Source organism: Watersipora subatra, chromosome 9 (genome assembly GCF_963576615.1).
Source record: "Watersipora subatra chromosome 9, tzWatSuba1.1, whole genome shotgun sequence".
Taxonomy (NCBI): domain Eukaryota; kingdom Metazoa; phylum Bryozoa; class Gymnolaemata; order Cheilostomatida; family Watersiporidae; genus Watersipora; species Watersipora subatra.
Window position 1 is genome coordinate 37,982,933 of NC_088716.1, and position 13,545 is coordinate 37,996,477.

Genomic DNA, 13,545 nt, shown 5'->3' on the forward strand with positions numbered 1-13,545 from the left:
CCTAAGGCACGCATGCTACACATGATACGCCAAGCAATCGTCAACCGCATGCCAAGTCCCCAAATTTGTTAGGGTTACAAGCTCCTGGACCGAAATTTAGCTAGCATCAGCACCACTTTATCACCTTGTTGCATTTCGGAATAATTGTATTGATATCTATTACACGTGTTGATCTTTCATGGCGTACGGTACTGCCAGGCTACTAATATCAATAGATCTCCTTAAGCATAAAGCTCCTAGTTCGGCGTTTAAGGATATTACTAGTAAAGCAACTACTAGCAAGCTGAGTGATTGTGAGATTGATCAATACGCTTGCAATAATGTCACTGTTCATGAAGTTTGTTTTTTATTGTTTGTCTGAGGTAAAGCTTCAAGCTAAGCCGAAACTATTGCCAGTACAAAAGTTCCCATAATCAAAAACTTGACAAGCCAGGGCATTTCTCTTACGGAGGCTATTATTCTGTCTTGTCAGTTTTTCTACATTTGTCCCCTGTTCTATTATCATCTCAAAAGAAATCCTATTGTATAGGCAAAATCTCAAATTCTTCCAACCACGCTTCTGACTTACAGAGGACACACTCGTCTGGGAAAAATTTTACACATCTTATGAAATTGGTTACGATTTGTTATCAGAATGAAATATTTGCTTTCTGTCATCGATAATCGTCATTATGGTTCCTAAATAGTCTCTGCCAGTTCAAAATGACCATACCTTGTTCACCGGTGTTATAATCAATATTCAATGTGTAATTAAAAGGTATATGCTCTTTTATTAACTCACTTCCGGCGACCATATAACAATTTCGCATTAAACTTTATTGACCCCACTGAAATCACTATTAACGCTATTGTAAATATGCAATAAGGAGTTGTCTTACTCCACAAAGTGGGTTACAACTCTACATTGTGTGGTACACAACATTGGCATATTGAATAATTAGAAAACCTCAAGCCTGGTTCCTATATACATCGCAAAGCACCGGCGGTAATATCCGCAGCAAAACACTTGCGGTGCTCGGCGCAGTTTAATGTTCACATAAAAGCCACATCGTTAATAATATCGTAAACAGAATTGCGTAATCAAATAAACTGTTCGCTCGCCATGCCGTTCCTATAATGGTGACCTTTACCCGTACAATGCATTTCGGGAAGGTTTTGCCTGCGGCCGTTTGCGAAATTTGAACAGCGCTAAACTATTGCGATGCCGCCGGCAACTACCGGCGGTCCTCGGCGCATGCGTTCCCATTTCATCGCTAATAGCTTGCGGTGTGTCGCCGGTGCTTTGCGACGTATATGGGAACCGGGCTTAAGCTAGCACAGAGCATGATGTTGCAGACCCCTGGGCGAGGCTACAGATGAAGTTCTCACAGTCAATGCATGTCGATGCTTGATGATATCATCTGTAGGAGACATTGCTTCTAAGCAATAAATGCAGGCATGTTTTATGTGTAGCCCAACAGGACTGTAGGTACGAAACTGCTCAAGACACAAGTCAAACCAAGAACTGATAAATGAGTGAACGCATTTATATAATAGTTAAACGAGTCGTTTTGCTCATTACAAGATGAACAACTCTTTTGTATTTTTTTATATTGTAATGCTTTAAGAAAATCGAGTTTTTATGAATTGATATTAACACAAAATTACATCAAATAATATTTTATTACAGCAAACCGATGTGGACGAGCCAATAATATCTATAAAGCACAACTGTAATTATGAATAGAATATTGAATATGACAGGGAAATTCTTCGAAGCTGCCAGCTTCTATCCGCTGAAGGATCCTTCTCAAGGCTTCTTCCGCGAGGGAGGAATATCATAGGAAAAAATTATTTCAAATAGCCCAATTTTCAGTTTTCCCGCACCGCCTAATGCTAATAGATGGCATGAAAATAACAAATGAAAGAGGCCAACAATAAGGAAAATTCTGATGCTTACAACATACTGCAACGACACCGTAAGAACCAACAGTTTCGTACAGGAACCTTTGTACTATCCTATTGATAGTACAAAGTTGTCATAGCATAGGTTTAAACATCAGTTGCACCAACGTGAAACTCTACGCCAATTACAAATATAATGTGTTACTTTTAATGACTTGACATAGTTGAAGATAAGACCAATTGGAATGTAAGAACAACATTCAATGTGCAAACATTATATTAACAGGCAAGATAGAAAACTGTAGTGTAGTTGGTAATTTAAAGTATATATGTACATAAAAATAAACAGCTTTGGATAATGTGCAAAAAATACTTACAAAAGAGCTCGTCTTATAAAAGAACTTGCATCTTTGATATGCTCATGCTTAGCATGCATTCACAGGAAATACATAACTACAACTGATTCAAATGGATGGACTATTAAATTATCAACAAAAAAATTTATAACAATTTAAACTATGTAATCTTATTTCAAATGCATATAAATGAAATAGGGTATACATTATATATATATATATATATATATATATATATATATATATATATATATATATATATATATACACACATATATATCCATTTATACATGTGCATATCTAAATAGGATCTATTAATAAACAAAAAAGTATATATATGTATATATGATGCATATAGAATGGGAAGTATATTTATATAGGATATACAATATATATCCTATATAAGATAAAAATATATCACCAAATAGGATCTATAAAAACAAAAATGTGAATATTATTATATATACAATATATTACATAAATAAATAAAACTATATACATATAATATATATAAAAACAAAACAAAAATAATATTGCTGATTATTGGATTTTTTAAAGCCAGTACTCCTATCCTTTTAGCCTCCTGTGGCTGTAGGTGATAAAAAGTGGCATAATACTTCAGCAAATAATTGCAAATGAACTGGACAACGATTGAGTGCAGCAGGAAGAGGAAACAAAGCTGTGTCATAAAGTTCTTGCAGGTGCAAACACAACTTATCAGAAAACTTCCCTGATGTTTGAACGGCTACGAGAAAGACATTTTTGTAGTAGTGAGGAAAGATCATCTCTGCAACACAGTGAATGTGCATACTCGGACCTAACAGCTTATGTAAGCAATGCGCTGCATGACAAGCAATTATGTATTCTTGTTGTTGGACAAGTACTTCGTATAACACGCGTGCATTTGGTCGAAATTGTGGCAATTTCTGAAGACATTGCACGAGACACTCTAGAAAGAATGGATCTTCTCCATGCAACCGTTCTTTAAGGAGAGCCCTGATGGATGCATAGTCTTCTACTTCCGCAAACTCATAAATTTTGTGAAACACGGAACGACGCAGAGGTGTCATTGTTTTGGCAAAATGCATTATTTGAATCCCTACAAGCCCAAATGACCAAATGTCAACATATGGAGTAAAAAAAGCATCCGGAGCGTCGTAATCATGTCTCCTTAATCTCCTAAAAGAGGTTGCCAGACTATCGACAACATATCTCATCATCCCCATGTCAGCTATGACTGCTCGCAGCTGCAACTGATTGCTTCGAGCTCTATCAATGAGAATGTTATTTGGCTTGATGTCATTGTGGATGATGCCATTTTTGTGAAGAAAACAAAGGCCCAACAGGATATGAAGTAAGATTTGCATGCTATCGGTTTTCGTAATTTTAATGAGAGCTTTGGTCTCTGATCCGCTAGCATCCATGACAGACTGCAAATCATCATCATACCAGTCAAAGACCATATAGATTTCTGTACCTACAAAAATACAGAATTATGGCTTTAGGTGGTGTACCTACAAACATACGGAATTTTGGCTTGAAATGTTGAGAAAATTCAAGTCATTTAGCCATTGTTTGTGACCAAAATTTAATCAACCTTGCTAAAATCTATAACTGCAATATTACTTATGAGTTATTTCTACGGCCTAGACACTTTGGACGATCAACCTTTTTAAAATCTACGACATGTCCCTCAAGGTGCTCATGAATATCAATGAAAAAACTGTAATGGCAGAGCTAATATTGCATACAGTGGACCCTTGAAATACGATTTTAATACATCCTAGAGTTGGCATTGTACAGCGAAAATTTCGTATAAATGGGTATAGAAACCCATAATAAATATCTAAAGCAAACACCCCCTGGTAAAAATCATCAAAATTTTATATACGTACGAATACGTATTCAAAATTAGTAACAAAATAACATGTTAACGTAAGTAACTATAGTTACTTACAATGGCTTTAATGTATTTAGTGGTTGTCATCTGCAATAAAATGTAAGGTTACCATGTACTACTATGTTAATGGATTTTAATTCCAAAATCCGGTTTAGCAGCCAGGAGTGCTAGCATCCTCACTACTTTACCACCTTGTTGCATTTCGGAATAATTGTACTGATATTTATTACACATGTTGATCTCTCATGACGCGGGTACTGGCAGGTTACTAATATCGATAGATACATAAACATAAGGCTCCTAGTTCGGTGTCTATGAAAGTTACTAGTAAAGCAACTACTAGCAAGCTGAGTGATTGTGAGATCGATCAATACGCTTAAGATACTGTCATTGTTCATGAAGTTTGTATTTTATTGTTTGTCAAGGTGAAGCTACAAGCGAAGCCGAAACTATTGAGAGTACAAAAGTTCACATAATCAAAAACTTGACAAACCAGAGCATTTCATTCAAGGAAATGAGGGCCATTACTTTCCATTTTATGAGATAATTATCGTGTGTCTGTTTACAAATTTTCAGGCAATCATCTCATATAGCAAATGATCAATTCGTGGAACAATTGGTTTAGATGTATACAGCGCACACCCGCCATACAACATAAATTCGTTCCAGTGCTAGCATCATACAAGGCAAAGATGTCAAATATAGGAGAAGTATAGAAACCAATAGTAATAATTTAATGCAAACACCCCCATGTAAAAACATCGCAATTTTATATACTTATTTGACATATTAAAAATTAATAACAAGATAGTATATTAACCTTAGTAACTATAGTTACCTACCGTAACTTTAGCCTATTTAGTAGTTATTATTTGCAATAAAATATAACATTACAATGTAGGCCTACTATGTAAAGTACATACCACATGGAGCTCTCACCTTCAAGACAGATGTATAACATAAACTTTGAATTTAACATCAATTAATTTAGCTTACTAAACAGACACTTGAAGCAAAGTTGTAGTATGTATTTTACTGGACTAAACTTTAATTTTGTCGTCGTCCCAATCTTTATTATCTGTTTCTGGTTTCGTTTTTGCTACAACTTAACGAATAATGCTGAAATGAGAAAGAGCGAGCATCTAGAGAGACACGTTGGTGTAGTATGGAGTAAAAAAGTCATATGGAGAAATGTGAAAACATCGTGTTCCATATCGAAAGGTACACTGGAAAACATTGAAGTCATAACCTGGGGTGTACGGTAGTTCAGCTAATACCAAGTAATCTCACCTAGTAATTACAATGAGTCAGTAACATGCTATAGTACTAGTACACTGTACTAAATATAAGCACTAGTACTAGTACACTCCACTAAATATAAGCACTAGTACGAGTACACTGCACTAAATATAAGCACTACTACTAGTACACTGCACTAAATATAAGCACTAGTACTAGTACACTGCACTAAATATAAGCACTAGTACTAGTACACTGTACTAAATATAAGCACTAGTACTAGTACACTGCACTAAATATAAGCACTAGTACTAGTACACTGCACTAAATATAAGCACTAGTACTAGTACACTGCACTAAATATAAGCACTAGTACTAGTTCACTGTACTAAATATAAGCACTAGTACTAGTACACTGCACTAAATATAAGCACTAGTACTAGTACACTGTACTAAATATAAGCACTAGTACTAGTACACTGCACTAAATATAAGCACTAGTACTAGTACACTGCACTAAATATAAGCACTAGTACTAGTACACTGCACTAAATATAAGCACTAGTACTAGTACACTGTACTAAATATAAGCACTAGTACTAGTACACTGCACTAAATATAAGCACTAGTACTAGTACACTGCACTAAATATAAGCACTAGTATTAGTACACTGTACTAAATATAAGCACTAGTACGAGTACACTGCACTAAATATAAGCACTAGTACTAGTACACTGCACTAAATATAAGCACTAGTACGAGTACACTGCACTAAATATAAGCACTAGTACTGTTATATGTTGAGCATTTGAAACACTGGTTTACTTTAGGCTTAGAAATTGTGACTTGCTTTATTGGCAGCTGAAGCTGAACCGAAGATATGGACATTATGCAATATGACAAATATACAATTGTCCTGCACTCAAACAAGTGCAGTCAAACAGGTGCACATAAAACAGATACACATAAAACAAGTACACATAAAACAGATACACATAAAACAAGTGCACATCATAACAATCCTTCCCTTCTTAGATAAAAGAATCGAGATACAAGTAAAATTTCTATTAGCATATAAATTTTCCTTTTCTCACACTCATACTAACAGCTAAAATACAAACATTAAAATAAAATAATAAGAGAATTGAAACAAAAGCAGCATGTTAATAAAGCAGTTACAAGCATATAATAATAGCATAAGCTAACCAGCCTATGGTAATGCCTCCACACAATTTTCTCACAAAATTTGAGGTTGAGAGCAAGTGACCTCCAGAGACAGGACTCAGCCGCAGCACAGACAGCACGCCCAGCCTAAGTGCAAAGCTACCACTGGCCGACAAGGGGTTAGCCATCCAAAGGACCAAAGAAATACTAGCACATAAACAAAGAATCCCATGCTCCACCACTAAGCAAGACAATACTTATTTCAGAGAGTTCAAATTACTGAGCTACTGGCTAAGGACCATTTAGTGGGCAACAGGACAACCAAACCTCAAAGGAGGCTTTCTCTCCCTTATGGGTCTCCCTGCCTTCAAATTAGCATCAGTTACATTTCCCTCATCATTCTCACACTCTTGGTATTGGGTCATTTCAGATTCTGCTTGTGATTTAGGGAATTTTGTAACCTCAGTTACATTTCTACGGAACTGTCTTCCATTTTTCTCACTGTTCACAACAACCTCTGACCCTTGTCTAGACACAATTTGATACCTTTCAGGACTGAAAGTTGGACTGAGCTTGTTTGTTTTCTCAGCTCTTACCAAGACAGTATCACCGACAGCAATGTCATTATTCTGAGCACGGTGTTTAGCATCTATGTACTCTCTAGATTTCATTTTAGCCAAAACCTGCCGATCCCGAACTTCACCATCTAGATTAGGTTCACAACGCTCTAAGCATGGAAGTTTAGTACGCATTTGCCTACCCGTCATTAGCTCTGCTGGTGACACACCAGTAACAGAGTGAGGCGTAGATCTGTAAGCCATAAGAAATTTTCTAAGCTCACTCTTGAAATTACGGCCAGAATTTTGAGCAATTTTGAGAGACTTCAAAAGAGAACGGTTTTGCCTTTCTACCTCCCCATTAGCAGCAGGCCAGATTGGAGTAGTTGAAACCCAGAACACCCCATTTTGTTTCAAATATGTTTGAAACTCGCTACCAAACTGTGGGCCATTATCAGTTCTCACAGATAAAGGAAGACCCCACCTGCTAAATATGTCCTCACACGCCTCTATAATCTTGGCTGCAGTGGTAGACCTCAAGAAGCAGATCTCAAAATACCTGCTGTAATAGTCGACAATAACAAATATACTTTCACCGTTAGGTAATGGTCCTAGAAGATCGCATGCAGTGTGTTGCCACGGTTGGTCAGGCAATTTAGTACAAGAAATTGGCACAGGTTTATTCGGCGTGGACACCAACAAGCATTCAAAACATTGATTACAAATCTTTTCCACATCTTTATCCATAGATGGCCACCAAACTTTGGACCGCAAGCGCTGCTTTGTTTTAGTCAAGCCTAGGTGACCTTCATGACCTAAGCTAACTACCGAAGTTCTCATTGTTGTTGGAATCACAAGCCTATTACCACGCAAAATGACTCCATCACACTGACTCAGCTCTGGTGACACTGCTTTGTATATAGGTAAGCATTTGTCCCAGCGACCATCTAACAAAGCCTGCCTTACTAATTTCATTTCAGGACACTCAATAGCTTTGGCTTTAATTTGAGAGAAAGTCAATGCCACTGGAACTGATTCATTAGCCATCATCATTATGTATGAGTCAGCAACGTTAGCAACGGAGCGCTCATTGTCTATACCTACAGACAGTCTAGAAAGGGGGTCAGCTATGTTCTGACTACCTGGCTTATACACCACTTCATAATTGAACGCTTGCAACCTAAGAACCCATCTCTCTATGCGCGGAGTAGGCTGAGATGTAGATCTGTTAAAAATAAATTGCAAAGGCTTATGATCTGTTATGAGACAAAATTTGATGCCAAGTAAATACAATGCAAAATGTTCACAAGCCCAAACCAGCGCCAGGGCTTCGCGCTCTGTTTGTGAATAGCGTCTCTCTGTTTTTGTGAGACTTCTGTGACCATAAGCAATTACCCTTTCCGTTCCATTTACATTTTGACTGAGAACTGCCCCCAGGCCATAAGGACTCGCATCAGCAGTTATGCTGGTCTTAGCATTAGCATCAAAGAAAGCAAGCGTTTTACTGTCAGCCATAAGTGCTTTAATTTTGCAAAAGGCAGCATTTTGCTCTTTCTCCCAAATAAAAGCTGTGTTTTTCATGGTCAACCGCAGCAAAGGTTCGGCATGTGTAGATAGCTGTGGCACAAATTTCCCCACAAAATTGGCTAGCCCTAGAAAGCTTCTTAGCTCAGATACATCTTTAGGCACTCTAGCATCTGCAATAGATTTCAATTTCTTTGGGCAAATTTTCACACCTTTGCTTGAAATATTGTAACCTACATAGGAAACTTCGTCTAAGCCAAACTGACATTTGCTAGCATTTAATGTCAACCCAAGTTGCTTTACTCTCTGCAAGAATTTGTGTAACCGCTCATCATGTTCTTCTTTACTCGAGCCATATATTATAATATCATCAGCATAGTTCTGGCAGCCTGCCAAGCCAGATATAGCCTTTTGTATTTGATACTGATATATTTCCGGGGCTGAGGCAATTCCAAACATTAGTCTTTTATACCGGAACAAACCAAAAGGAGTGACAAATGTGGTGATACTTTTAGACTGGTCATCTAGTTCAAACTGATGAAAACCCAATTTCAAATCAGCCTTACTGAACACTTTAGCCCCATTCAGATTAAACAGTAACTCTTGTATGGTTGGAATAGGATGCCTCTCCCTCACAATTGCCTTGTTGGCTTGCCTCATGTCCACACACAAACGAATGTCATTGTTGTCTTTTGGCACTGTGACAATAGGACTAACCCAGGGAGTAGGACCTTCTACCCTCTCAATAATATCAGAAGCTAAAAGCTCATCTATCTTAACTCGGGCTAAATCTCTATGTCCAAATGGCATGCGCCTTACAGGTTGTGCAACAGGTTTCACCGTTGTGTCTATGTGCAATGAAACCTTAAAATCCCTTAGACAACCAACACCCGCAAAACATTGAGGGTACTTGCTAATCCATGGCTCCACACCCAGGCCAGTAGAGCTGCCTGAACTGCAACTGTTCACCCCACCAGCCAAAGGACCAACTCTCAACAAGCCCAAACATTCAGCTGAGCATTTGCTTATTAGTGTGGCAGCATTACCATTGAAAATGTAAAATACAGCAGTAGTAAAATTGCCATTAGCAGGAACAAAAACATCAATGTTAGCCTGACCAAGTAAATCAAGATGCTTAGAACTACTACCATAAGCGTACAGTTTCTTGTTTGTCTGAACTATCTTAGCATTTACTGACTTTGCTGTGCATTTGTCCATCAGGTTACAAGAAGCACCTGAGTCTACAAGTGCTTGCACAGCCACATCATTTAATTTGACTGAAACCTTACCAGACGCAGAAGAATTATGTGGAAACACCTCACCAGTTGTGTTGATATTAGTGTCAGTAACAGCAAACAAAGTGTCTGTATAATAATTGTCTTCTCGTTGTGTAGATGATTCCTCAGAAACGCTATTTACAATCTTTTTCTTCTCTTGCTCACAAAATTTAGAGCCGGCGTAATGTCCTTTCTTTTTGCACACCTTGCAAATTCGGTCTCTCGCTGGACAGTCTTTCGATGATGCCAGATGCTTTGGAGACTTGCATCTGTAGCATATTCTGTTACCATCACTACTAGCCGAACCAGAAAATTGTTGTCGAGATTGAACACGCTTTTTATGGTTTTTACCAGATTTACTAAAAATTCTATTCACAGTATTGTTACCACCACTACTGGAAATAGCACTATTTCTTTGTGCCTGTATTTCATCTGCCTGTTTAACTACAGACTCTTCCGTGCTTGCTAAAGCTAATACAGTGTCCAAGTCTAGTGTTGATCCTCTCTCCAACAACTTTCTCCGAAGTGTTAGCGAAGGGCATTTCTCAATTACCTGGTCCCTAATCATCGTGTCTCTTTCTTGAAACTCACAGGTAACAGCTAATTGTTTCAGCCTAGTGACATATGAAGCAACAGTTTCACCAGAGTTAAATCCAGCCCGTCTGAATACAGACCGTTCATACGGTATGTTTGTCTTCGGTGTGAAATATAAGTCAAGAGCTGCCATAGCCTTAGTATATGCATCACCGTCTGTTCCTACCTGAAGAGTATCGTATATATCCTGTACTTCCTCCCCAGCACAGTCCAACAGAATGGCACGCTTTCGCTCGGCATTTGTTACACCACGCGCCTCAATGTGATACTGCAGAGATCTCCTCCATTTCTTCCACCTCGAACCAACAGTCAAGGGCTCAGTAGACACAAAAAACGGCTTAACAGTACTGTCAGAAGCAGAAGCCATTACAAAGTTCCTTTAATCCTCGTCGCCAAATTGTTATATGTTGAGCATTTGAAACACTGGTTTACTTTAGGCTTAGAAATTGTGACTTGCTTTATTGGCAGCTGAAGCTGAACCGAAGATATGGACATTATGCAATATGACAAATATACAATTGTCCTGCACTCAAACAAGTGCAGTCAAACAGGTGCACATAAAACAGATACACATAAAACAAGTACACATAAAACAGATACACATAAAACAAGTGCACATCATAACAAGTACTAGTACACTGCACTAAATATAAGCGCTAGTACTAGTACACTGCACTAAATATAAGCACTAGTACTAGTTCACTGCACTAAATATAAGCAATAGTACTAGTTCACTGCACTAAATATAAGCACTAGTACTAGTACACTGCACTAAATATAAGCACTAGTACTAGTACACCACACTAAATATAAGCACTAGTACGAGTACACTGCACTAAATATAAGCACTAGTACTAGTACACTGCACTAAATATAAGCACTAGTACTAGTACACCACACTAAATATAAGCACTAGTACACTGTGCAAAATATACAAACTGTAGCATTAGTAGACGGTGCTAAATATACAAACTGTATTGCAACTGTACTGTAACAAATATATAAACTGTTGTACTAGTAAACTGTACTAAATATAGAGACTAGTTGCAGTACATCGCATTAAATACACCCTCAAACACTTTTGGAAATTTGCTAACCTATTTGAAAATAATTACTGATGGATTCACTACACCGTCAAAGAAGTTTGTTTGTAGTCAAATTTCATAATCTCTAGTTAATTGTCTCGCGTCAACGCACAGCCTATAGTTTAGAATGTAAAATACTACCGTTGATCGTCGGCGATTGATTATGATGTCACTTATAATTAGTGCGGTTACTTATGTTTACGTTTAGCAGCAAAATTTATTTGAACTAAATTTCATATTTGAGAAAACTAAGATAAATAATCATACAAAAATCTACAAATTGTAGTTTTTATTACAAATTAGATATTGCTTGAAACAGTTGAAGTCCTTTTACCAACAGCTTTTTTGGAGGACTAGTTTAGGAAACATAAAACAAAGGCTTCTTCGAAACATCATTATGCCATCATTATTTCTACACACAAAATGATGCGAGTAAGAGCCAATTTTTAAGCATGCAAAATGAGGATTGCAGTTATTAAATGTAGACAACCTAAGCAAACGAGAGTATCATGCAAATGTGTAACGTAACATCTTACCTATGAACCTTTCCAGGAAAGGCAGTGGCAAATCGACGCCCTGACTCAGCACTTCCAACACGTCATCTGCATCGACTGACTCTGGCAGTACTAGCCAATGTAGATCAGGATGAGATTTCACGAGATTAGGATCATCACCGATTGAACGCGACAAAGAGCTTTCTTGGAGTGTCTGTATGAACTCATGGTGGCTGTAACTGCATGATCGCACCGTGACCTTTTTGATGGCATATTCTTTACCATTCGCAATGCTTGATACGTGATAAATCTTCCCAAACGAGCCATTGATAGATTGTTCGACAAGGAGCTGGTAGTGCTCGTCAAAGTGTTCTTTGCCATGAGTTTGTAGCTTTAGAAGTGTCGAAATTCCTTTGGAAAAAGGCTCTGGTAATGCATCCTTAAGCGTCTCCATTTTTTCGACGGATACCTTGATAAATCTATACCAACTCAAATCTCAAGGGCATAGACAAAGACACGCTAGACTATTATACTGCAGGTAAAAGGCTATGAGAAAGCCAAGATGCCTCGACCCTTCGTATGAAGTATTCATTGCTCGATCGTTATGGAACAATCCATGCGCCATCATCATGGAATTATCCAAGCCAACATGGAATTATCCATGTCATCATGGAATTATCCATGCGATGAACAAACTAGTTCCAACTAGTTGCGCTGAATTATCGGAGCCATGTTTTGACTGGATAATTGATGTTTTGGCGCGAATTTGGCAAACTAACAGACACGCTTGAGAGAATAACCGCTGTGAGCGTGTCTGGACTTGCCTCAAACTCATGTACCTTGCATCTACTGTGAATAATCTATAAACTCAGCTCATTATAAGCAAATTTAGATGTAAAAAGCTAACAGATACCCACCTGAAACCCCCCATGTTGCATGTAAATGTATCATTGATGTCTGGCATGACCAGTAGGTCTGTCTTGAGTCTACGATTTGCATACTACTACTTACTTTCAATTCTTGAGTTGAACAGGAATGTCTACAAAATTTTTATTAAATTTTTTTGGAAAGTATCGGCATTTTTCTAGCATTTATGATTGACTTTGATGTTTGAGGTAATCTGTTTGCCAGGATGTTTCAAGATTAAAATTGCTAAAACTTGCTCATGACTAATCTGCCCAGATCACAAAAAAGTACGATTGTGACGCCTATAATTGCAAAGATACCAGCAGAATAGAGACGCATAAGGCTTAAACTTAAACGCAATAACTGATATCAACTATCGCTACGATAGCAACTAGTGACATCATTTCGCACTCATTTTTCTTCTGAGTCTTTGAATCACGATCAATTTCGATGATTTTAAAATTGAAAAACCCTGGCAATCAGATCACCTCAAACACCAAAAACATTCACAAATGATAGAAAAATACCGATACTTTCTGTCGTGATCGCTGTTGAGTAACTTTG

General features: G+C 37.6%; 1 protein-coding gene across 1 annotated transcript; it reads right to left on the bottom strand.

The window, feature by feature from the left end:
- Window positions 1–2,674: 2,674 nt before the first annotated feature.
- On the bottom strand, window positions 2,675–12,529 carry LOC137405032 (cyclin-dependent kinase 5 homolog). Its single transcript, XM_068091256.1, has 2 exons — window positions 12,118–12,529; window positions 2,675–3,717 (listed from the first exon to the last, which is right to left on the bottom strand). The coding sequence occupies exons 1-2, from the start codon at window positions 12,527–12,529 to the stop codon at window positions 2,816–2,818; spliced, it is 1,314 nt and encodes a 437-aa protein (XP_067947357.1). The 3' UTR covers window positions 2,675–2,815.
- Window positions 12,530–13,545: the final 1,016 nt, after the last annotated feature.

Coding starts and splice junctions, on each gene's coding strand:
- LOC137405032 (XM_068091256.1), bottom strand. CDS start 12,529: ATGGAGACGCTTAAGGATGCATTACCAGAGCCTTTTTCCAAAGGAATT. Junction 3,718..12,117: donor TTTCCTGGAAAGGTTCATAG/GTAAGATGTTAC, acceptor GTATTTTTGTAG/GTACAGAAATCTATATGGTC.